This window comes from Trichosurus vulpecula, chromosome 1 (assembly GCF_011100635.1).
Source record: "Trichosurus vulpecula isolate mTriVul1 chromosome 1, mTriVul1.pri, whole genome shotgun sequence".
Lineage (NCBI taxonomy): Eukaryota > Metazoa > Chordata > Mammalia > Diprotodontia > Phalangeridae > Trichosurus > Trichosurus vulpecula.
In genome coordinates this window covers 566,030,230-566,057,138 of record NC_050573.1, presented here as the reverse complement: position 1 = coordinate 566,057,138, position 26,909 = coordinate 566,030,230, and the positions used below count along the sequence as shown (strand labels likewise).

General features: G+C 37.9%; 1 protein-coding gene across 1 annotated transcript in view; it reads right to left on the bottom strand.

Annotated features, from left to right (window-relative positions):
- Positions 1–1,013: 1,013 nt before the first annotated feature.
- The window catches only part of SLC35D2 (solute carrier family 35 member D2), a 35,700-nt gene continuing 9,804 nt past the window's right edge, over positions 1,014–26,909 (bottom strand). Inside the window, exons 5-13 of the mRNA XM_036749694.1 lie at positions 21,226–21,298; positions 20,243–20,304; positions 14,878–14,957; positions 14,295–14,359; positions 9,808–9,875; positions 6,605–6,674; positions 6,481–6,537; positions 3,338–3,420; positions 1,014–1,131 (exon numbers count right to left, since the gene is read on the bottom strand). Coding sequence (XP_036605589.1) covers positions 1,014–1,131; positions 3,338–3,420; positions 6,481–6,537; positions 6,605–6,674; positions 9,808–9,875; positions 14,295–14,359; positions 14,878–14,957; positions 20,243–20,304; positions 21,226–21,298 — 676 coding nt within the window. The remainder of the gene's footprint in view (positions 1,132–3,337; positions 3,421–6,480; positions 6,538–6,604; positions 6,675–9,807; positions 9,876–14,294; positions 14,360–14,877; positions 14,958–20,242; positions 20,305–21,225; positions 21,299–26,909) is intronic.

The following is a 26,909-nucleotide window of genomic DNA, read 5'->3' as shown; positions in this document are numbered from 1 at the left end:
TCTCTCTGAAATTGAAGCCCAAAGAGGTTAACTAATTTTTCCAAGACATAGCAGGTCAGAGACTATCACTCAGGTTTTCTAATTGTCAAATCTTTCAATAGGCTGCTCTCTGTTTAAATATTTATAGCATAGTCAGGAAAATCCAAAAGGATGTACATATTTGGTAAAAATCAAAATAATCTTAATTTTTAAAACGCTCTGGGAGGATCTTGGAGGAGATGAGCAGAGAGATAATAAGCTACAAAACTGACAGTTCAGGCCTTGCGTATATTTTTTCCACCGAATCATTTCCTAATTTTTTTAAGACCCTGGAAAATGAGACACAGTAGGATAACACATAAGAAGTATTTTCCACCATACATGATGGATGTTAGGCTACGCCCCTTTTTTGTTTCTCTGCAATAATATCATGATACACAGCATTAAAATTTTTTCTTCATATGTTAAAGAAAAGGAATATATCCTGCCAAATAGGCTCACACATACACACAAAACCAAAGCAAAATTTATTGGACTCTAACAGGTAATTCACTGGCTAATTTTGGTGATTACTCTTTGAAATTATTTCCGTTAAAACAGATTTCTTCTCATGGATCCTTGAAATAAAAGGCAAGTTGTCTGGTACAAAACCCTTACCATCACAGCAGTTTTGTTTTGTTTTCATCAGCTCTTGGGTGAAATACAACCCACTGTACAGACAAGCAATGTTGGCAATGAAGCTGATGTCTTTACCAAAGATCAAAAGTTTTAGAAGGAAGAAAACCTTTTAGGCAAGAAAAGACATCAAGTCCAGAAACCTACAAATTTTCTTTTAGAAATACTCTTCCTTTGAAACCAAAAATTTGCTTTATGTTCATTATTTTGCAAAAATCCACTTTCATACAGTTTTTCACACAATGGTAGGTGAGGGAGATTTGCCTTTCATTCAATAAACATTCTGTCATGTGCTCAACATATCAAGGTGTATTTGCCACTTGTGTGAATTTCTATCCACTGCTCTCCCTGTCAATCCATCAGTCAACAGCAGATTCTAGCTTTGCATCAGTAGGTATATTTTCTTCATCCACTTGCTGTTTAGGATGCTCTGGGTCTTGTAACATTAAAAATGTATACATCACTCCTCCTCCCATACTAAAAAGAAGGGGAAAAAGATGAATAAATACCTGGACAAATGTAATCAGAGTCAACCAAAGTCCTGAAATGTTTTATACATGCAATCAACTCAATGTTTCCAGAGCTTAACAAATTGGTTTGTGGATCATTGCAGTTTTTTCTCTCAAGTATCCTTTTGAGAATTTCACTGTATGTTTTCATCTTTGCTAGGGAAAAGATGCTATTTTAGGAGAGAGGTATGAGTTAAACAGCTGGTGGTACAGGCTCATTACACCACTGTCTGAAATAGCAAAGTACTTTCCAGAATCAAGTAACAGCAGCATAAGGGACAAGGCTTGGATTTGCGATTTCATTTGATATTGGGTACTTCCAGATGAGGGAATTCTTTCATCCAAGAAGGGGTCAGAGCCTTCTCTCCATCTTACAGCCTTAGGAGAGTTGCTTAGGATCCAGAGAGGTTAAGCGGTTCATCAAACATGGGATATCAACCCAGGTTTTTGGACCTCTAAGGCCAAGTGGCTATCCATTTTGCCTCAGCATTCTATATTTATATGGCATTTATATGCTTTACAGCTACAAAGCACCTCCCTCAGTGGCATGCCCAAAGTCACAGGGACCCTATGTGGCAGAAATGAGACTGGATCCCAGATCTTCGAAGACTAAGTTCAGTGTTGTTTCCATCATGTCATACTGCCTCTTACTGGCAGGGAGGAAATTCAAAGACCTCAATCACCCACTCTAAAAAGGGAAGGCATACACAAAAACTAGATGACGTGCCCATATCATTATTTGCAAAGAGAAGAGAAGGAAACTCAGACCCCAACTCCTCAGTTTCAGATAGATGCTATTCTCCAAATGATACACACATAAGGCTATAGAGAAAAGATCACAGGGGCAGATTACTTGAGTAATTTAAGCAAAATGATTGTACAATTATCTGGAGAAAGCAAAGGTTTGGCCAAATTATGAAGGCAAATGAAGTTATATAAACTAGTCCAGGGTCAACAACTAAAATAAGCACTCACAAACCTAACTTACATGCGCCCAGCTTGCATACTTCCCTTCAGCCAGCCAAGGGACCTAGTAGCCAAAGGAACTCCCTCTTCCCATCCTCTGCCACTGCTGGAGTTTTCCTCCTCTCTCAGCCTAACTTAGTACCACCTTCTAGAACTCCATCCCAACATGTTTCCATTCCTATTTCTCACCTTGCCCAGGAGAAGCAGTTCAGGATCTGAGGCTGACTGGACTAGAAGCTCCAAGGAAAGCACCTAAGGATGCTCCTCTATCCCTTGCCCCACCCCATCTAAGGTCTCAACCAGCAAGTTCCTCAGCTCTTGACCCAACTCCTTACCTTTTTTGTTCTTGTTTTTTGTGACCCCATTTGGAGTTTTCGTGGCAAAGATACTGGTCTGCCATTTCCTTCTCCAACTCATTTTAGGCAAACAGGGTCAAGTGACTTGGCCAAGGTCACACTGCTAATAAGTGTCTGAGTCTGGATTTGAACTCAGGAAGATGAGTCTTCCTGACTCCAAGCCTGACATTCTATCCACTGCACCACCTAGCTGTCCACTACTTCTCACCTCTACCCTGATTTTTACCTCAGAGTCTTCACTCATCCCACTACTTCAATTTCCACCCCAGTCCCTAGAGTTACCATCAGTGGATTGGAGCTAGGAGAGCTTCTGATCCCACTGTCTAGCAATTTAGGAGGGAGATAAAAAGAGGAGAAAATTTCTCTCTACTTCACAGCCAGGATGTATCCCATGCACAATGAATTGCAACTTTGAACGTATTTCCCCACAGACACACTGTTGTACTTGGTGGTGAGTTTCTACAGCATCGACATATAGTATATATATAGTACCATGAAATAATGTAACCAGTAGTTACAATATGGGTTAGTGTTTTGTGGGCCATCCTGAATCCACTTATAATGAAAGGGAAGAAAAATTTTAAATTTCCAAACAGCCATCTTATATACAAATCTCTATCTATACATGTTTTATAACTACCAGTGGAATGTAAACTGACCGAGGGCAAGAATTGTTTTCCTTTTTGTATTTATATCCTCAGTGCCTATATTAAGTATAACTTTGCAAACGCTTTTTCATTCAGTCATTCATTCCTACCCCATTCATGTGTGTCATGTTTCTACCTATCCCAAGTAGTGATTTCTCTACTTACATACTTTTACCAATATAAGTCCACTTAATATTATACTTACCAAATATTTAGTCCTAAAAAGTTTAACGGAGAGAAAATGTAGTCTCCACCAAATAACATTCCAATGTAAGCAACGGATATATTCTGAAAGCAAAATAGAGGATTGGTGTACATTGATAATGGAAACATCCACTTGCTGAGAAACAATGAATTTAAGAAAAGGCAAAATTCATTTCTAGTGGATCCTGAAACTGAAAATATTTCAGTATCTGTATCCTATCATCTACGGTTTAATTACATTCCAAAATATATTAGGCATACAAGGCACTAGACTAGGCAGAAAGAACAAAAGACAAAACAAAAGGAACTTACGTTATACTGGTGAACCAAGGAGGGAAAAAACTAAGCACTTTATTGCCAACTGGAAGAGAAATTAGTTGATAATGCTGAAATATTACTGAGGTGGATGTAGAGAGGACTAAAGGATCTCAAATAGTGGTTTCTATCTTCTCAGTGAAGGAAAATGCAACATCATCTGTTGAAAGTATAGGGAATGGTACTAGATCTGCAACCCAAAGAAGGCAAAGAAAGAGGGAAAAGACCTATGTGCATGTGTGTCTATACATATATATGTATGTGTGTGTAGATATATACATATATATTTAAAACACACACACATACGTATATTAGCTCTTGTGGTAGTGCCAAACAATTGGAAACTCAGGGAGTACCCATTAATTGAGGAATGGCTGAAAAAGTTACAATCTATGTACATGATAGAACACTATTGTGCTTTAAGAAATGATAAATGATAAATGAGGATCCTGGGAAGACTTGTATGAACTGATGAAGAGTGAGTTAAGTGGAAACAGGAGACTAACACTTCACACCTTGTATCAAGATAAGTTCCAAATGGATATGTGATCTACATAAAAAAGGTCACATCATAAACAAATTTAAGAAACATGGAAAAAATTACCTACGTAAAAATATGTAAAAATTACCTATATAAAAATTACCTGGATAGAAGAAAAGTTTATGATCAAAGAAGTGATAGAGAGGATCACAGAAGGTGAAATAGATAGTTTTAATTGTACAGAATTTAAAGTTTTTTGTACAAATAAATCCAATGAGGCTTAGATTAAAATTGGAAATAAATAATTGGGAAAAAGCTTTTCAGCAAATTACTTTTATATTTCGGAGGTATAACTGATTCAAATTTATAAGAATAAGAGCCATTCTTCAATGGATAAATGGTCTAAGAATATGAACAAGCAGTTCTTAAGGAAAGAAAACCAGGTTATCTATAACCACATGAAAAAAATTCTCCATATCACTACTAAAGAAATTCAAACTAATTTTGAGATTCTATTTCATAAGCATCAGATTAAGAAAAATGCAAAAAGGGGGTGGGAATGATAAACATTGGAAGGGCTATGAGAAACCAGGAACATTGATGCACTGTTCACGGACCTGTGAATAGGCACAACCATTCTTGAAAGCAATTTGTAATTATACACAAAAAGGTGACTAAATAGCGCGGTCCTCTATTTACAAAAATATTTAGAGCAGCAATTTTTGTGGTGACAAAATACTGGAAACTAAGGAGATGTCCAACAACTGAGGAATGGCCAAATAAACTGTGGCATACGAATGTGATGGAGTTCAACTGCTGTAAGAATGAAGGAAGCAGGTGATTTCAAAGATTGATGGAAAGATTTAGATGAGCTGATATAGAAAGAAGGAGAATCAGAATAACAATTGATCCTATAACAAGTGCTAGAAAATATTTTGAAATTATTAAAAAGAACACGGTGAATCAGCTTTTAGTAAACTGATGAAGCATTAAACGAGCATACAAAGTCTGAAAGCTGTAAGAGGTACGATCAACACGGCCATCCAGGATTCCAGAGGACCAGTGATGAAATACATTCTTCATCTTCTGACAAGGAAGTGATAGATTTAGAATGCAGAATGAGACACATACAGATATAGATAAGACACAGATAAAAATACAGATATGGAAATAGACATACTTAAAATGCAGCCAATTGGGAATTTGTTTTGTTTGACTACATATTTGTCAAAGGAATTTATTTTTCTTTTCTTTTTTTTTCAAGGTGTTAGAGGATGTAAGGTAGAGAAAATAGGTTGCTTTTTTAAATTAAAACTAGAGAAGTTGGAGAATGCTACAGATGTGGAATGTTGCATATCCTCCCAGATGATATCACTGTATTTGGAGGGCCACTGTATCACTAGTGGTTGTTTTGCTTAATTGTTTCTCTTTGTTACAAGACAGCTCTCACAGAGAGGCAATAATCTAGAAATGTCTGTAATGTAAAAACAAAGTCAATAAAACTTTTAAAATGAGGAATAAGGGAGGTATTAAGGAGTTTTCCTACCACACATATGCATGGAGAGAGAGAGAGAGAGAGAGAGAGAGAGAGAGAGAGAGAGAGAGAGAGAGAGAAGAGAGAGAGAGAAGGTGGGGCGTGGGTATCAAGTTTTTAATCAGCTTGAGAGGCATATGGGGCCTCGACCTTTGGATAAAAGCAAATGATACCAGCCAGGACACATCTAGTTAAAGTGTGAGAGAATCAGACCATACTTCTTGGGTCTGTATTTTTTTTGAAAAGGAAACCTGTAGGATCGGTGGGCTCCACAATAAGCCCACGCAGGTAAGTGTACATATACATACATACACACACACAATAGTAATCTCAGATAGCTTGTTTTTGTTTGTTTGCTTGATTTTTCTCATAAGCCCTAGTGGCACAACTCGATTGATTCAATCACCAGATTTCCTATGAGGTGCCATTTGCCTTATTCCAATAGTCACATGGCCATAATCCTCTGAAGCTGATTAAGGAACTTGTTCACATTTTGTTGGCGGGGGTTATAGAAAAATTGCTCAACACTTCCTTTATCAACACATGCTAGCAATTCTCTCCTCCATCCCATTTCTCTACCCCATTCAACCTTTTTGGTGAGGACCAACCCAGCCCAGAGGTACTAAGCTTAAGAAGTAAGACTATATCACCCAAGCCAACTGGATAAAGCCAGAACTTTATTAGCCCACTGCAACAATTTCTAGGAACAATACTTTTAATTTCAGTCTCTAGCTTAAAACTCCTAGGGTCACCACAAGTTGGGTAACTGATTTAATTCTTCATTCCAGGATTTCTCTTTTGTACTTCCACTTACCTTCACAGCACCCACCACTGTAGTTGTTAGGGCAGAATTGTAATAGCTACAGAGCACCTGAAACAAGAAAAAGGAAGTCCATGCCTTGTGCTCAATGACAAGAATCTACTCAGCAATGACTGACCTCCTTATCAATGCTTTGGAGTGAAGAGGTACATGTCATGAGATGTTTAAGATCCACTTCTAAAAACAGCCTGTTAATTCTGAATTATTCAGGCATCATTACAATTAGCCTGTTGTGGATTATCTATATCTTTCCTCTTTTGAAAATTTTGCCTATCTTCTAAATATCCATTTTTCCATTGGCTCCTCCACCGCCAGTAGGAAAGGGATTGTTTTTTAAAGAAAGAAATGAACCTAAAAATCATTTTTTCCAGATTGAGGGGGGAGTGATTTTGTTCCCTAAAAAAGTAACTCTTTGTTGTTTATTGGTGATGCAGAGAGGGTGGGGAAGACTAAGCTAAAAGCAAATGGCTAAAATAGGATCCTTATATTGTTGGTGGACTTGGTCTGTCCTATTACTACAGAAAATAGAGAATTGGCTACATTTTCTTTATCCTGTACAACACTGGACTGCAGGGTGCCATCCTTTCTAGCCATGCTCCTGCCTAAGACTACAGCCTGAACTACAATCCCAGACCTCACTGGCCCATAGCTGAAATGCACGGGCTACTTGTTTAGAGCTAGGATGCAGAGAGAGGAGAAGAATCCATCATCATGATGCACTTGAAAATGTCTAGCAGTCAGTACTTCTAGCAAGAGACATGTTTTTGGACAAATAGATCTAGTATAGGAAGTTTTAAAAAATATACAATGTCATATCAAGGACAAAACCAGGTTCTTCCAGACATTCTTAGAAGGGGTAAATACATTCCCATAATGAATAAATTATTTAGGAAGTAAGTGATTGGGCCAAGATTTCAGGCGAGGTCTTTGGATTGCAAAACCAGTGCTCTTCCCAGAAAAAAGAAGCAAGAAAGAACATATTACACAGGAACAAGAAGTATCATAGCGCAACCTATGCCCACGCATATCTATATTAACTAGTGCTATTTTCCCCCTGGACCTGAAGTGATGATTATACAGAGATAAGAGGCTCTGCAGGTCTGATGACTGCTCATCTCTCTGTCTCAGTGTCAGAGACAGAGCACATCAATGACAGGCAAAAAGCCAGGCAACAGGATAGATGGGGCACAATCTAAACACTTACATCTGAGTCTGGCTGCCTTTCACTTCTTTCCACTGTCCCTTTGTTTCTCTGACTTGTTAATCACCAGGAAGGATAGAGGGAAGGGGCAGCCACTGTTGTGGTCGGAGAATTCTGGATTTTCATTAGGTGACAGGGACAGTAGGAGACCTGCAATTTGGAGGCAATCTAGGTCAATTCTGAGCTCCTACACTGGCACCTACTATGACTCCCATCAGGCTAGTGAACAGGAGGGAAAGAATGCTTCTCTTCCTACTCTTCTCCTGGTTTAGTTCCAGATCTAAAATTGGGGTCCCAGATACCACTTATGCTTTTCCATGATCCCTGGGCATGTGTGGTACATAAATTTCCATGGCCACCCCTGAAGAGTTGGAAGGGGGAAGTGAGAGGAAGTATGGAGAAGTGGATGGCTCCATGTAGGTGCATTTAACTTTTTCCTTCCATGTTCTTTATGTTCAATAAATTATTTAATCAAAAATATGTTGAATATCTGAGTCCCATGAATGGGAGAAAGGGTACAGCCAGATAGAAGAAAGTAAGACAGGGGGTTCTAGAGCTATGGATATCATATTTTTAGTATTTTGGGCAATAATGCTTCTCATCTCTAGATATCTCTGAACCTGACTAGTGCCACCACTTGAAGCAAAGGGCTCTCTAATAATGGTAAAACAGTCTAGATATTTATAAGCAGAAAATACTTTTGTGGCCAATGAACATACTACAGCCTTTACAAAGATTATCTTATGTATGCATCAGAGAGAAAGTGGGGTGGCTAGTGGGCTGGTGGGTCAGGGAGAGAACTATCTTGTAGGCAATTCACATTCTCTACCTGGATACTTAAAACAGTGACACACTACCATCCTGTAGGACTATGAATCAATTTGAACTGCCACAAGTACCACAGGTATTGCTTACAATGTACAAAGGAGTGAGGAGAGAAAGGGGGATTTTACTTAACTGAGAAAAAAAGAAGAATTAGATAACTAAAAGGAAGAAAGACTAAATCATTAATAAGTTAGAACTAGGGGAAAGGGTAACAAATGGGAGGTGGGGTTTGAGGGGGGGAAGAGAATCTATGAAAATAAAATGTCAGAGTATGTTAAGCAAAAATGACTGGAGGTACATAATACAGTCTTTAAAAACAAAAAGGAACCAAAATCGCAATTTTTTTAAAAAAGACAATTGGAGGAAAATAGAAACTTAATTCTCGTAACTTTAAATGTGAATGGATTAATCAATCCAATAAAATGAAAGAATGTGAGCAAATCATGGACATGCAGGATCATGAGCTCAAAGGAACATTAAAGGTCACCATCAAGATCTCTACTAAAAGTTTCTAGTAGACTGTGTTGACTGAATCTCCACTAACTATCCAAGATCTTGTTCACGTTGGAATGTAAGCTCCTTGAAACAGAGGCGTTTTTGCTTTTTATTTATATTATCAGCATTTAGAACAGTGCTTGACACATAGTAAATGCTTAATAAATGCTCATTGGTTGATTGACTGACTAAATGAAAGAGCACTGAATGAGGTGCCGGGAAACCTTTTTCTGTCACTAACAAGTTGTACAACCTTTGGTTAATTACTTTATCTCTCTAGGTCTCAGTTTCCTAATCTACATTATGAAATGTTTGGGCTAGATAATCTCCAAGATCCCTTCCCATTCAAAATTATATAGTTTTAAATGAAGGAACAGAAGATGAAGTGATTCATCCAAGGTTATACTGAAAGCCCTTAGCAATCAAGAACAGAAGTCAAGTGGCATCTCTTACAATTTGTGACTCTATCAGATCACACAGTGGCATGTATTGAGACTCAACAGGCAAACCAAATACTAAATTCCCATTCTTTTCATCTCTGTTATAACCACAATCACACCTAAATTCATTTTTCTACACATCCAAATTTCAGAAATTCTCTTGGTCTTCACAAGCTAAAATTTCTACTGAATGTTTTTGCTTAAGACTATTCACAAAAGATGGAAATTATCTGCTCTGTTTGCTTATTTCTCACACCTATCCCACTCTGCCAATGAATTTCCCTGAATGGTCTTGTATTCTCATTTGATTAAGGTGAAGACCTGCAATGACACCATGTGAAGTCCTCTTTGGCTTCTTACCCCAGCAAACAGGAAAGAAGAAACTGCATGATAAATAAAATGTTCCTCCACTGGCTGAATTCAGTAGCCTAGTGTTTAGAAAGGAGAAAAAAGTGATAATTAGATGAATAAGATACCATACAGTCACACGGATTATATTAAAAAGGGGCAGCTATCATAAGAAACTTGCACAATGTAATTATAAAACAACCACTCTAAAATGCAAAGATATATAATATGTATATGTATGTATACATCAGAATCATGAATATAAAATAGAACCTTAATAATTTTTACTCCACTGACTGGGAAATTTTAAGCAATGAGTAACTGACTTGACAAAAACTTGAAAGTAGTCTGTCAGAAATTAGGTTTACAAACATTTCATATTATATGCCATATTAAACTCCACATGACCTACACATAAAAGGTCCTGTCATTTTAAAAAAATGTGAGAAAAGGGGCGGAGCCAAGATGGAGGCTGGTAAGCAGGGAATAATGTGAGCTCCCTACGGAGACCCTCCAAAAACTTATAAAAAATGGCTCTGAACCAATTATAGAACGACTGAACCCACAAAACAGCAGAGGGAAGCAGGGCTCCAGCCCAGGACAGCCTGGATGGTCTCTGGGTGAGGTCTGTCCCGCACGGAGCTGGGAGCTGGGAACGGAGTGGAGCGGAGCCCAGCCTGAGCAGCGTGGACCATCAAGACTGGAAGCCGGGCAGAGGGGGCCCTGGCGCCCTGATTCAGTGAGCTGAGGCAGTTACGAGACTTCTCAACCCACAAACACCAAAGACTGCGGAGAAGGTTAGTGGGAAAAGCTGCGGGAGTAGAAGGAGTTCGAGGTTCGGCTTCCAGCCCCAGGGGCAGCGGAGGTGGGGCAGATACAGCTGTTGTTACTTCCGGCTCCAGGCCCACCTGGTGGGAGGAATTAAGTGGCGGATCAGAGCAGGGGTGCACAGCCTGCCGAAGATCTGAGCCCAGTTCGGGTTGGGGGCTGGGGAAGGAGCAGTGCTGGGGTGGCAGAGCTGGCACCTCCCCCCCAAACGTGGAACATAGAACTCGTTAGTCTACAAGCAGTCATAACCCACTGAAAAACTCAAGGGTCAAGTTAGTTGGTTGGGAATATGGCCAGGCAGCGAAAGCACACCCAGATTCAGTCTCAGACTTTGGATTCTTTCTTTGGTGACAAAGAAGACCAAAACATACAGCCTAAAGAAGACAACAAAGTCATAGAGCCTACAACAAAAGCCTTCAAGAAAAACATGAACTGGTCCCAGGCCATGGAAGAGCTCAAAAAGGATTTGGAAAAGCAAGTTAAAGAAGTAGAGGAAAAATTGGGAAGAGAAATGAGAAGGATGCGAGAAAACCATGAAGAACAAGTCAATGACTTGCTAAAGGAGACCCAAAAAAATACTGAAAAATACACTGAAGAAAACAACACCTTAAAAAATAGATTAACTCAAATGGCAAAAGAGCTCCGAAAAGCCAATGAGGAGAAGAATGCCTTGAAAGGCAGAATTAGTCAAATGGAAAAGGAGGTCCAAAAGACCACGGAAGAAAATACTACCTTAAAAATTAGATTGGAGCAAGTGGAAGCTAGTGACTTTATGAGAAATCAAGATATTATAAAACAGAACCAAAGGAATGAAAAAATGGAAGACAATGTGAAATATCTCATTGGAAAAACCACTGACCTGGAAAATAGATCCAGAAGAGATAATTTAAAAATTATTGGACTACCTGAAAGCCATGATCAAAAAAAGAGCCTAGATACCATCTTTCAAGAAATTATCAAGGAGAACTGCCCTGATATTCTAGAGCCACAGGGCAAAATAGAAATTGAAAGAATCCATCGATCACCTCCTCAAAGAGATCCCAAAAAGAAATCTCCAAGGAATATTGTTGCCAAATTCCAGAGCTCCCAGATCAAGGAGAAAATACTCCAAGCAGCCAGAAAGAAACAATTTGAGTATTGTGGAAACCCAATCAGAATAACCCAAGATCTGGCAGCTTCTACATTAAGAGATCGAAGGGCTTGGAATATGATATTCCGGAGGTCAATGGAGCTAGAATTAAAACCTAGAATCACCTACCCAGCAAAACTGAGTATCATGCTCCAAGGCAAAATACGGATTTTCAATATAATAGAGGACTTTCAAGCTTTCTCAGTGAAAAGACCAGAACTGAATAGAAAATTTGACTTTCAAACACAAGAATCAAGAGAAGCATGAAAAGGTAATCAAGAAACAGAAATTGCAAGGGACTTACTAAAGTTGAACTGTTTTGTTTACATTCCTACATGGAAAGATGATGGGTATGATACATGAGACGTCAGTATTAGGGTAGCTGAAGGGAATATGTACATATATATATATATATATATATATATATATGTATATATAGGTGAATGTGTATGTATGTATATATCTATGTGTGTGTATATACATATATATATTTATGTATATATATACATATATATGTGTATATATATATATATATATATATATATATATATATAAAAGAGAGAGAGCAGACAGGGTGAGTTGAAGATGAAGGGAAGATATCTAAAAAAATAAAATCAAATTAAGGGATGAGAGAGCAACATACTGAGACAGATAGGGAGAGATAGAATGGGGTGGATTATCTCACATAGAGGTGGCAAGAGGAAGCAGTTCTGTGGGAGGAGGGGAGAGGGCAGGTGAGGAGGGAATGCGTGAACCTTGCTCTCATCAGAGTTGGCCTGAGGAGGGAATACCATGCATACTCAATTGGGTATTTTACCCCACAGGAAAGAAGAGGGAGGAAGATAAAAAAAAAATAAAAGGTGGGGGGATGATGGAGGGGAGGGCAGATGGGGGTGGAGGTAATCAAAAACAGACACTTTGGAAAGGGGACAGGGTCAAGGGAGAAAATTCAATAAAGCGGGATGGGTTGGGAAGGAGCAAAATATAGTTAGTCTTTCACAACATGAGTATTGTGGAAGGGTTATACATAACGATACACATGTGGCCTAGGTTGAATTGCTTGACTTCTTAGGGAGGGGGGGTGGGAAGGGAAGAGGGGAGAGAATTTGGAACTCAAAGTTTGAAAAACAGATGTTCAAAAACAAAAAAAAAATGTTTTTGCATGCAACTAGAAAATAAGATACACAGGCAATGGGGTGTAGAAATTTATCTTGCCCTACAAGAAAGGAAGGGAAAAGGGGATGAGAGGGGAGAGGGGTGATAGAGGGGAGGGCTGACCGGGGAACAGGGCAACCAGAATATATGCCATCTTGGAGTGGGGGGGGGAGGGTAGAAATGGGGAGAAAATTTGTAATTCAAACTATTGTGAAAATCAATGCTGAAAACTAAATATGTTAAATAAATAAATTTAAATTAAAAATAAAAAGAAATAAAAATAAAAAAATAAAAAGTATTGCTAGAGTTTACAAAATCTTGGGGGAGAATGAAGACCACCAAGGTGTAGGTTCCATTTACTTTTTATCAAGAACAGAGTAACTAAGAATTTCTTGACTCAAAATAATGATGATTTCTGCACTGAAAAGGTAGATAATCCAACAAAGGGAAGGTCTGGTCTGGCTATGATTTCTCACTGACATGGAGGAAAATGGTTGGGAAAATGGGTGGAAATGATGCAAACTTTGGGGGAGAAATAACCACTCTCTCTTTTAGTGTGAAATAAAGGAGAGGAAATCAAGGCACTATCTCACATGCACTCTAGACTTTGGGCAAGCAGATTTCAAGAGTTCCAGAAAAATAAATAAAGTATTGCATACTAAAATTCTACAGGGGAAGGCAGAATAAGAGGAATAAGAGATTCCTAAGAATGAAATTCTAAAGACAAAAAGAAACAATTCCAACATGGGAAAATGGAATCTTCTGGAGGAAAAATCAATGTAGATGCATAGGGAACTAACTAACCAGTTTAAATTTTTAAAAGGAAATGTACAGAAGATAGAAGCAAAGCCAGGTGGGTGGATATGATTAACATGGTACAGCAGCGTAAAAGTAGCATCAGGAATGCTAAAGCTCAGTATGAGATGAGGCATGCAAGGGAAGCTAAAGACAACATTTTTAGAAGGTATATCTCTGAGGTACTTCCCCAGTCTTTCACCCAAGCTAGCTAGTTGGATTCCCAGATAGGTGACTACTACCGCAGTTTCTAGGGGCAACCCTAGGGATTACTACTACTACAATTGTAGCTCTCAAGCCTCCACCAACATGCTGCCCATTAACAATCAGCCCACAGTCTCAAGTCGCCTTGATAAGTCGAAAGCACTTACTCAAATGACATGGCATAGCAGCTGATTCAAAACATGCCCCGCCCAAAGAAAATCCTGGGGACACACTCTCACAAACACACAGTCTGTGATGATGAGGCTGGTTACAAACAAATTAAAATGGGTAGTGAGGCACATGTGTGGGGAAAACACGTGGCCAATGCAAGTTACAGCTCTGAAACTCTAGACCCTTAATGTTTCTTCTATCTCCAGACAGTCCTCACAAAATTCACTGTGCGAAGGGGTAACGGACTGGTCACACTGCTATTAGAAGCTACCTCGCAGGATGCTATTAGAATCAAATTAAATAAAATTTGTAAAATACTTAGTACAGTACCTGGCCCAATAGGAGCCATATAAATGCTTATTCCCTTCCCCTCTCCCCACCCTCTGTTAGGCTGTAAACTATCAGCCAGTGAACTTGACTTCAATTCCTGGGAAAATTATAGAACAGTTTTACAACTTTCTGGGCACAGCATCAAATTATTTTCTATATATTATGATGTATGAAATGATGAACAGGTTGGCTTTAGAAAAGCATGGAAAGTCTTGCATGAAATAATGAAGAATGAAATAAGCAGAAACTAAGAACGTTGTATAAGGAAACAACAGTATTGTTTGAAGAACAACTGTGAATGACTAAGTTATTCTGAGTATTATAAATATTCAAATCAACCACAAAGGAGCTATGAAGATGCTCTCTACCTCCAGAGAAAGAACTGATAAATATTGCTTCCTTTATTCACACAGCTTCAGCTAGAAGCCTATGACACATAAAATGTATGTGAACTAAGGTCAGGTTATTACCTTTGGATCCATTTGCTGCTGTGAAGATATCATTAAGGAATACAAAAATGTAGCCTTCCAAATTGAAATTAAGATCAGAGCTGGTAGAGGAATAAAAGGAGATTATTATTATTATTTAAAACCTTAAACTATTGCACCAACGCCTCTTTTAAACTGGTCTAATGGTCGACATTCAACGTTTCCTATTTGTCTTGGTTTTAGTGTACAGTATGCTACTAACATCCTTTTGTTTTATCTACAACTAGAAACCCAAGTCTATAAATTAAACTCAGATTAAATAGAAGAATCAAAAATAGATTAAAAGGAAATTAACTATCTTCACTTACCTATAATTTGGTGACTAAAACAATTTCAAATGAGAGTGAATTGTCCAATTATATAAAAGCTTTGCTTAATATCATTAGCATAGTCACCTTTGGATTACCGATAACTAGAAAGGTTTGCTTCCTTCTCAACCCACTGTGGAAACTAGGTGACAACTCAGGGAAGGAAATGGACTGTAACTCTCAAGATTTTGTGAATCAGAAGAAGCATTGGTCACCCCACCAACTGGTACTAAAGGAGACACATATCTTTCAAAGGCATTAAGTGTGTATCTTTTCTTCACCTTTAAGGCAGCCTTTAATATCAATTTTGGCCAGATTTCAGCTTTGTAAAAATGTGTATTGTAACAAGAATGAATAATGAGGCTTGTTCTGCCATGAAACCACCAGCAATGATGGTTAGCAAGCCAGAATCAACATTAAAAAAATTAATAGAATTATAAACAAATATGATGACAACTTCATAGAGAATCATGCAAAGTTAGAGCTCAAAGGAACTTTAAAGATTATGAGTCTAATTCCCTCAGTATCTAAGGAAACTAAAGTCCAAAGAAATTTATTGACTTGCCCAAGGTCAAAAGTGGCAGAGAAAGACTTAGAACCCAAGTCTCCTGAATACTAAGTCACTGTTGCTTCCACTACATCAAATCAGATTTTGATTTTACCATTTTTAAATTACCAATTTACAAAAACCCCATGGACAAGTGTGGTTCATGGGGTCATGAAGAATCAAGACACTACCCACTTGTCCATGGGTTTTTCTTGGCAAAGACACTGGAGTGGTTTGCCATTTCCTTCTTCAGTGGATCCAGACAAATAGATGTTAAGTGAATTGCCTAAGGTCACACAACTACTTAAGTGTCCAAGGCCATATTTGAACTTAGTTCTTCCTGCCTCCAGGCCCAACACCCTATCCACTGAGCCATCTAGCTGCCTCAATGCTTTCATGATAGGCACTGCCAATAATTTGGTCTTTTTTAAAATAAAAAGATATTTCTGGACATTTACATCAACCTAGATTTGTAGAAATCATTTAAAATTTTCTGCTTAGGAGTTCCATGTAAACAACTGCAAATACTGATCTCCTAAAATTGGGAAACCTCTCAATTTTTTGCAAACCATTTTTCTTGTGGAAGGAGAATAAGCACAGTGTATTCACTGGAAGCAGCAACCACTATTTTTACCTGTGAAAGCATAAAGGTCAAGGTTCCAGAAAAAGAGAAAAGCCGTATGAAAATTCTAACATCCTTTGGGGTGTCTGCCTCTTTTCATCAAGACACTGCTGTTATCAGATGGCTAGTAGAATGCCATGAGGCAGAGACTGAAGTTTCTTCCTCTCCTCACCATCTCCCACTACCCTCTCCCCACACACATGCTTTTTTTTTAAGTGTTTCAGCTACTTTTCCCAAACCCAATTTGCCAGAAGCTCCCCTATGAAAAAGCTTAGGCATGATTTTTTTCAAGTATACATCAGTGCTATTTTGGGGGGAAATGGATTACTTTCATTATACACAATATCTGAGTATGGCTTCTACCATGACACAACTCAAGTACTAAGTACTAAGATGCCAAGCCTGGGGGGAAAAAGCTTGAATTTGCTTCAAAATGGGAGCAAGCATGAGATTTACTGTTGCTCAGTAGTGTCTGACTCTTCATGACCCCATTCGAGGTTTTCTTGGCAAAGATACGGGAGTAGTTTGCTACTTCCTTCTCCAGCTCATTTAATAGATAAGAAAACCAAGTTAAGTGACTTGCCTAGGGTTACACAGCAAGTAAGTGTCTGAGGCCAGATATGAATTCACAAAGATGAGTCTTTCTCACTCCAAACCTGGCAGTCTAATCCACTGCGCCCCCTAGCTGCCCTAAGCATGAAGTAAACACAGAATTAAAGAATGTGAGAGCTCGAAGTGACTGTATATTATTTAATCCAACCACCTCCATCTACCCATGGGGAAATCCAGGCCCAGAGAGGTTATCTGATTTGTCCATGTCCACACTGCTAATTATAGAACCAGGACTAGAACCCAGGATAATGAATTGAATTCTCCTACTACCTTGGTATTCACTCTTTTGTACTCAATTGTCCCAAGAATCTGTGAACACACAGTCTGAAAGGAGGACTGCCATATGTTAACATGAATACATAACCATTGTTACAACTCAGTTTTAAACATCTGGGAATAATCTAAGTGACAGTTTAATTCAATTTAACTCTTATTAACTGCCTACTACTGAGAAACATTATGGGGTAGTGGACAAAGGGCTAGTGCCCCCACTAAAATTATCTCATATTTTGGTTGTATATCTTTGTGTATAATTTTATATGTAGAAGTTGTTTCCCATTATAGAAATTAAATTCTAGGTCAAAACAGTTTATTTTTCTTTCTTTCTGATGCCTAGCACATTTTCTAGTACATAGACAGGGACTAGGGACTGGACCTGTGATTTCATTGATATATGGAACTCTGGGATGAAGAAATATGTGTTAGCAATTGAATTTGACAACTTCTCAGAAACCTAAGTTTTAGAGAGCCCCTTAGGGTGAAATTATTGGCCCAGGGTCACAGCCAATATCTGTCAGAGGTAGGACTGAACCCAGCCCTTCCTAGCTCCAAAGATAACTCTCTAGTCACTACACCACACAGACTCTTGTCTGGCACATGGGAACCAAAAATTGTTTTTTGATTTGGCTAGTTTAAATGAACAGGATTCTTTTTTGTACTAATAATTTTGATTTGAATTATCAGCATTAGATTTTCTCCTAAACATACAGATATATTTCAAAATTACTCACTTAGTGATCTCATGAGCTCTTATGGATTCCATTATGTGTATGCTGATGATTCTCAAATCCTACACAAAATTCTGTTGACCTCCAGTCTCTGAAGGCACCTTTCAGATATCTCAAAGTGGATATTCTGTAGCCATCTAAAATTCAACCTGTCTAAACCTAAACTCATTACCTTTCCCCTATAACCACATCTCCTGCTGAACGTCCCTTTCACTGTTGAGGGTACCACTATCCTCCTAGGCCCCCAGCTCAAAACTTAGGTGTCATCCTCAGCTCCTAACTCTCTCTCACCCCTCTTATTCAATCTTTCGCAGAGCCTATTGACACTCCCTTCTTTCCTTGGAAATGTCATCACTCTGGTGCAAGTCTTCATCACCTCAGGTCTGGGCTATTACAATAGTCTGCTGATTGGTCTACCTGTCTCAAGTCTTTATCCACTTTACTTCATTCTCCATTCAGTCACTAAAGTGATTTTCCCAAAGTTCAGCATCCAACCATGTCAAACCCTGCCCCTACTCAACAAACTCCAGTGGCTCCCTATCCGTTATCAACTTCAGGATTAAATAAAAAATCCTCCATTAGGAATCCAAGCCCTTCATAACCTAGCCTTAACCTTCATCTTTCCCATTCTTACACTTTACACCACCTCTCACACGATTATTGGATCCAGTGACACTGGCCTCCTTGCTGTTCCTCTAATGAGATCTTCCTCTCTCAGTTGTGGGTATTTTCAGTGGTGGTTCCCCCACCCATGGAATGCTCTCCCTCTTCATTTCTGCCTCCTGCCTCCCCTGGCTTCCTTCCAGTCCCAGCAAAAGTCCCACCTTCTACAAAAAGCCTTTCCCAAACTCTCTTAAGTCTCGTGCCTTCCTTCTGTTGATTATCTCCTATTTATCTCATATATGGATTGTTTGTACAAGTTGTTTCCCCCATTAGATTATTGGCTCCTAAAGGGCAGGGACTGTCTTTTGCCTTTCTTTGCATCCCTGGGGTTTAGCACATGCCTGACATGTAGTAGACTCTATAAATGCTTATTGACTGACTGTAGGAATATCGAATTCCATGCTTCATGAAGTAGCATGGAATGAAAATATTTATAAATCCTGAGTCTCTTTAAATCTTTCATAATTCTAAAAAGAATATCAAGAACCTTTCAAGTAAAATTATCGAGACATTCTCATATAAGAAACCAGCAATTCATTCTGTTTATAAAGAAAAGCCAATAAAACTCTAGAACAAGGGTTCTTAATCTTTTTTGTGTGTCATGAACCACCTAAGAAGGTTGGTGAAGGCTATGGATTCCTTCTCAAAATAATGTTTTTAAATGCATAAATAAAAGATATAAGATTCCAAAGGAAATCGATTGTAATGAAATAGTTAACAAAATTTAAAAAAAACAAGTCCATGGACCCCAAATTAAGAATCCTGGATCTTTACTATCCCTCAGATAACATTTACTCAATTACAGCACAAACATGATATACTTAACCATTTATTTATCTGGGCAGATACACTACATGTAAAAATATTTTTGGTAATTAGGAACAGACTTCATAGGATCACAGATTTAAAGCTGTAAATGGCCTTAGAGGTCATCTAGCCCAATCCCTTCAATTTTCAGGTGGAGAAACTGAGGCCTAGGGAGGTTAAGTGACTTGAGCAAGGTCACCAAGACAGCAATAGTCTTAGAACCCAAGTCCTCTAGAATCAAATCTATTTTTTCCTCCTACTTTATCATTATGTATTCCTATCTCTTTTTCAATTCAGCTGTGGCTTTTGTAGATGCTTGTTTAGCTGAAGTATTTCTATTGTAAATTGTCCTCCTTTAGGTAACCATAAGATGTTCTATTTTTCCATGCCTAGGAAGGCATTATTCGATTATAGAAGCTAAATGATGCTTCCAAACAGCCTGCTTTTTTTGCTGTTGTTTCAGCAACCACAGGCCCCAATTTTAGGATTAAGGAAAATACTGACCTCAGTAAGCATCCTGATACAGATTACCCTAATCCGAAGTTTCTGTTCCTCTTTTTTACATGAGTAGAATAGTAGTTACGGTTCTGAAACACATTAGGAAGCTTTGTAGCAGCTGATTCTCAATCCAGGCAGCTGCTCCAAAACATAAGAATAATCCTACCCACCAAGCATAAAAGCTCTTTATTCCCCAACCAGACATGCAGCTGAATTTAAGACTGTCCTTCAATGTCAAAGGAAAGAAATGATATTACCAAGTGAGAACGACTGAAAGTCTTACCCAGCAGCTATAAAAGCCCCAAGAATGATGGCAAAGACACTAACTACGATGTTCAATGAGTACTGCTTTCTGTAAAATAAAAAAAAAGAAATATGGATCACTTTGAAGGCAGATGAAATGTCCAAGGAGAAAATGCCAAACATAGAAGGCTGGATGATTGATAATTCCCACCAGACCAAACAAACCCACCTGCCACTATATGCAGCCTTCTGAAGAGCAAGGAAAATCTTTGCTCACACTGGACAGATTTTGTAACAGAGCTTAACGCTGGTGAGTGTAGGTGGCATGTATCTAATATAAATGTGTGAAAGAAAGTAATACTGTTTCAGTCCTGCTGAATAGTAGAAATAAAAAAAAAAAAAAACGACCAACATCAAAAAGCACCTGCTCCACAGCCAAAGTCAAGAAATATATGTTGGGTGCTACCTGACTATAACATTATAAACTTTATTGTAATTTGGATCAATATAGCATGAACCTCCTGCCGCTGTGGAACTGCTATGGATTCTAATAGGCTGAGGTGACTGACTCACTGAATTCAGCCCCAATCAATGCAGGTTATTCTTGAAGTCCAGGTTTTTAAGGTTTTGTGAATAAATTAACTTCTGCCTCAATGAACAAGTTGCATATTTAGAGGAATGGCACTGATTGTACTTGACAACAATAATAATAATAACAATGTTATCCTACCCTCTTTTGCATATGGAGGGCCGATGGGTGCAGAGTATCTGTCCTTTGTGGTTACCATACTGGCTGGCTGTGCTGAATGGCTTTTTTTGTTATTCTTGTTACGGTGTATGACTTGCTAGGTAGTAGAGCTGGAGGTATATATTTAGAAACAAAGGTAATGTAAAATCAAAAGATACCAATAAAATACGTTGGTTTTTTTCATTTTATACACATATGTGTATGCCTGTGTGTGCGTGTGTGTATCTTTATGGAGGTGCTAGGAAAGAGGGGAAAAGAAATAATATAAAAATCACCTGAGTATGATAAACTTCCAGGAACAATGTAAGTGGAATGGTAAACTTCCTGAGAATTGTAAACATGGGCAAGCTTTGAGAGAAAGATCCAAGTACACCATTAGATACAAAGGGTCTGTATTCGTTTTACATCTAATTTTACTAATCACAGCAAATCAATGGATAAATTACAAGGAATTAGCAACTTTCATTTTTAATCCCACCCTTAACATTTATGAACTTTTCGTCAAGTGTTCATCCTCATTAGGGATGGTACACAATATATGAACAGAGACTCTTACATGACAATGTAATGTAGTGAGACCTCAGGACAGAAGTTATTTTTCTCTAAAAATGGACAGGAAAAATTGATGATCAGATCAGAATAGGTCAAAGTATCAAAGGAAAGACCTACCAGTTTTTCCTGAACAGGAGTCAATGTGTATTATGAACAGCACTCGAATTAGGATTCTGTTTACATGGACCTTAGATTCCTTCAGTTATTAATAAAAATTAGCTCATTTCAATTTCAGTTTGGCAAACTGAAGCTCTTACAATGTGCAAAGTATTATGCATGCACTTTTATTTTATGAAAGCAAAAGGGCAGAAAACTTCTGGTTATCAAATAGGTGAAAAATAATTTTTAAACATTGTCTTTTAAAAGTCAATGGTTTAGGAGGCTGTTTCAACAATCCGGCTAGCAGCTGCTGTGGGGGTGAAAAACCAACAACAACCAGCTCACAGAAAGCTGTAAGCCCAGGTCCTTTTGATCTGCTTTACTAAGGAAAGCAACATTAAGGGGTTAACATCTTACTTTAATCCAGCATACAAATATCATTCACTTAGTTCAGGGGAAAAAGCCAGCACCCTGAACTTCAGAGCAAATACAAACAAATTACAAACATGGACAGACAGACCCAATACAATTCATAGTTACCAACATCTGAGTTCAGCCAGGAGTTCAACAAGGGCTGGCCCAGAGTCACGCAATACTCCTACTGTGGGTCAGAGCTCCAAAAAAAGAAAGCCAGCCCCTGGTTTTATATCTTTTTCAGGGTCACCCACGTGACCTAAAATCGTCACAAAGAGGCGACTTAAACCCACATGCTCTAAAAGCCTCTGATGTCACAAACATGTCACTCAAACCCATGTAAACTAGGCTTTCCCTTGAGGCAAGGAGGTCGTCAAGGACTCCTAATTTAATCAAGGAAATAAAGGCCAAACTCTTCAAGGGCACTTGGTTGAATTAAGTGCACAGAGCCCATTTTGATTGCCAATACAGAGGCCAACCATGGTTATTGATTTCTTTCCTCTCAACATATTTGCAATATTTTTTTACAAAGCAATAACTAAGAATGCAAAAAAATTAAGCCTCTAAAAATGTTTCACTCTTTTTTATAAAGAACTATGAATTCCTTTAAAATGTTTTCTGTATTTCATTAAAATATAATTTTTAAAATATTCTTATTCTTGAGGAATGAAGTTTCAAATTTTAAAATTTGTTAGCAAAGCACCAAGTCTCTGTGATCCTGCTGATGGCAGATCAACATTATCACTGGACACACAGACTCAGATTTGACTGCAGAAATAGACAAGTCTCAATTATTTGTACAGCCTCAATCATGAGGGAGCAGGGTTATGGATAGTCAAGAATAATTTTTTTTTTGGTTTTAGAATGTATTAGATTATATTTTTTTCCTACAACAGCTTTACCTTTTAATTATGTTGTGCTTAGCATATTGAATTTCCCAGGTATAGTTGGGGTTCTAAGGACTGAGGACAAGCAGAAGAGGCCAAGAGAATATTAGGCATTGTGCTGAAAGTTTTGCAAAAATTTTTTCATTTGATCCTCACAATAACCCTGCAATTATCATCGCTATTATTAAATATATGCTGTTACTATCCCCACTTTTACAGTTGAGGCAAACAGAGGTTAAGAGGTTTGCCCAGGATCGCATAGCTAGTAGGTACCTAAGGCTACATTTGGACTCAGGTCTTCCTCACTCCGGGCCCATTACTCTAACCACTGCACGACATAGAAATAAGTTGGGTGACTAGGAAAGTAGTCCTAGAATCAAAACTCTACCATGTCCACAAATTGGACAGTTCATACCTTTTCCACTCATCAACTGCTTCTTAGTAAAGAACTATGCTAAACTTCATTTCTTTTTTTTCTGCCCAAAGAAGAAATAGCCTTTGAATGCTCAGCATTTTGCTTTCTAGAGACCTGCTTTAAGAAAGACTCTGACAAAGCACTGCTCTTACTTTCTTTAAAATCCTTTGGAGAACTTGCACAAACACATAAGACCAAAAGCTCATTTATAACGGTTATGTTATGAACAAATAATTAAGAACAAAAGGTATGAACAAATATTTCTCAAAAGAACTGTAAACAATTAACAACCACATGAAACCTGGCTCCACATCACTAATAAGAAAAACAGCAAATCAAAACAACTTTGAGGTTTCTCCTCACACCCAGAAAAACTGTCAAAGCTGCCAAGTTAGAAACGATCATTTGCTTAATTCCATCACAGAATATTCTAAGAGTTTCAGTCATTCCATCCATATTGATCAATAAATACAGGATTTATTAAGCTACTAACATGTGTCTGGTACCATGCTATAAATCCAAAGACAAAAGCCATAGGTCTTGCCCATATGCAGCTTACATTTTAACAGGAAGGGGAAGGAAATAAACATTTTTTAAAGTGCTATAAAAATTGTGAGTTATTAAGATTGAATACCTAGACACATATTAAGGTCCTTTCCCCATTCCTAGGTATTACTGTATAATATTAATTCAGTTTTCTTAATTAAATTCTTTGGCCCCTAAAAAAAAGAGATGATCCTTTTGAGACAGTTCAGACAACAGGCGCAGTAACACACTTCTGGTGAAGCTGTGTGTTGGTTCAAGTGTTCAGGCAAGGGATTACGCAAATCTAGTGATGAAAATGGCCATATATTTTGACACAGTTTCCACTATGTGTCCTACGCCTTAAGGAAGTCGATGATAAAAACAAAGTCCTATGTGCACTAAAACATTTATATCAGCATTTTTCGTTATAACTGAAAACCAGAAATAAAGTGGATATTCATCAACTTGGGGAAATGAACAAATCTTGATCTATATCAACGTAATCACTATCATTTCTTGACAAAGAACCCAAAGAATTTTGAGAAGCATGGAAATGCGTATAAAAAGGGAGTTATATAAACATATATAGAGTGAAGTAAGCAGAACCAGGAAAACAAATATACACAATGATCATAACAGTGTGAGTGGAAAGAACAGTAAGAGCAACAAAACTAAAAACCAATTACAATGACCAAGCATGGTCTAGAAAAAGAAAAGAAAAAATGCATCTCTTCCTGTTCTTTGAAAAGGTGGGGGACTCTACATATGCTGACTTAGTAGGTGTATTGTTTAGTTTTGATTAACTACTTTTTCTTCTTTTTTCTAAATTGTCTTATGAAAGATGGCTTCCTGAGAAGGATAGAAGGGAAGGATATATGCAGAAACAGAGATGATATAAAAACATCAATCAGAGATGGAGTCAAGATGGTAGAGTAGTAGGGAAAAGGTACATCTGATCTCTCCCCCACAATTCCTTCACAAAGATCTAGAATATATACCAAATTAAGTCATAATTAGGAAATCCAAGGAAAAAAATCATAGAAACTAATTTATCCAACCAAAGGGAGATAGACTTAGAGGACTAAAAATATAGGGAAGGGGTCTAGCCAGAAACGGTCATGTGATTTAGTACAATGTACATCACTCAAGAAATGGTCCCAAATCCAAAACTTGGGCAGGGGTCAGGAACTGGTAACTACTGGCAGCTCTGTTACTCATCAGACAGTTCTAGGTTACAGATCCAGAGCAGAATGAAAAGAAGCCCTGTACCTAAAAGTGATGTTCCAAAGACAGAAGTAGTTGTAGGCTCTAGGCTATGCATTGAACAAGAATCAAGCTCAGAAGCAAGCAGCATCTGAGTGGCTCTGACTTCAGGAATGGGGTCAGAGAGGAATAATCAGGGCAAGAATTCTGGGCCAAAGAGAAGCCCTGCAGTTCTATCATGATGAACCAGCAGAGCTTTTCAACTGGCTGACTGTGCCTGAGTCTAGCAGCAGTCTACTGAAACTCCAATCTGAGCAAGCCCAAAGATATGTTGCTCAGACCCAGGAACTTGCAAACAAGGAAGAAATAATCAAACTTTGTCCTGGATCGGACAATTTCGGGAGCACTAAATGCTTGCAGGTTCCCAGTCTGACTGGTCCCTGAGAACCTGGAATAAAACACTCAATACCACGAAGAAAGCAGTCAAAGGCTTAGCCCAGACATTCTTCCACCCAGAAGTAAAGAGACCCAGGTCCTAATATAAAAGCATGAAATCAAGAAGTAAGCTGGAAAAATAAACAGATTTTTTTTTAAAAAATCATTAAAAAGCTTTTATGGTAACAAGGACACTCAAGATACAAACCCAAAAGAAAAGAATGACTCTAAAAATATCTATAAACAAAACTTCAAAGAAAACTGCAACTTGAGCAAAAGTTCAATGAGAATTCCTTGAAGAAAAGAAGCAAAACATTTTAAGTGACTTTAAAATGTTTCTTTTAAATGAAATGAAAGCACTAGAGTGGGAAAAATGCAAAAGAAATTAGAACTATAGAAGAAAGAATTGAAAAGGGAATTGACAACTTGGCACAAGAAGTGTAAAACCCTACCCAAGTAATAAACTCACTAAAAATTAGAATGGACCAAATAGAAGATAACAACTCCATGAGACAACAAGAAGTGCTAAAATAAAGTCAAAAGACTTTTTAAAAAAAGAAAGAAAGCATAAAACATCTAATAAGAAAAGCAACTGACCTGAAAAATAGTTCAAATAGAAAGAATTTAAGAATTACAGGACAACCTGAAAATCATGACCAAATAAAAAGAACCTGGGCATCATATTTCAAAAACTCTTACAAGAAAACTGCCTAGATCTCATAGAACCAGAAGGCAAAGTAGAAATAATCTACCAGTCCTCCTCATGAAAGTAATCTCAAAATGAAACCTCTTAAGAACTGTATTTCTGTACCCAGCCTGTGTATGTATTTTTCCTTCTTTGAACAGTTTAAAAGAGTGTCGGTTTCAAGTATCATCAACTCTCATTTCTCCTTATTTGTATAGACTTCTGCTTGTACATCCTGATTGTGTGATTCCCAAGAACATTATAACCAAAATCCAGAGCTTCCTGATCAAAGAAAAATAATTGTAAACTGCCAGAAAAAAAAGAATTCGAGTACTGAGAAGCCACAGTCAGTATCACACATAATTTAGCAGTCACCCACTGTAAAGGAGTGGAGATATTAGAACATGATATTCCAAAAGGAAAAGGATATGGAATTACATTCAAGAATAACTTACCCAGTAAAACTTTTCATAAGCCTACAAGGGGAAGAAATGGACCTTTAAAAAAAGAGATGATGAAAAAGTCCAGAGCTGATTATAAACTTTGAAGTGCAGAGGAGTTAAGAGAAACACAAAAGTAATCATGAGTGATTATAAGGAACTGAAAAAGAATAAACTGCTTACATTCTAATATGAGGAAGTGATACATGTTTCTCCTCAGAGTACTATCATCCTCAGGGGTCATAGAGGAAATATAATTTATTAGGTCCTGAAAGTGGCTCTATAATTTTTAGTGATCTTAAAA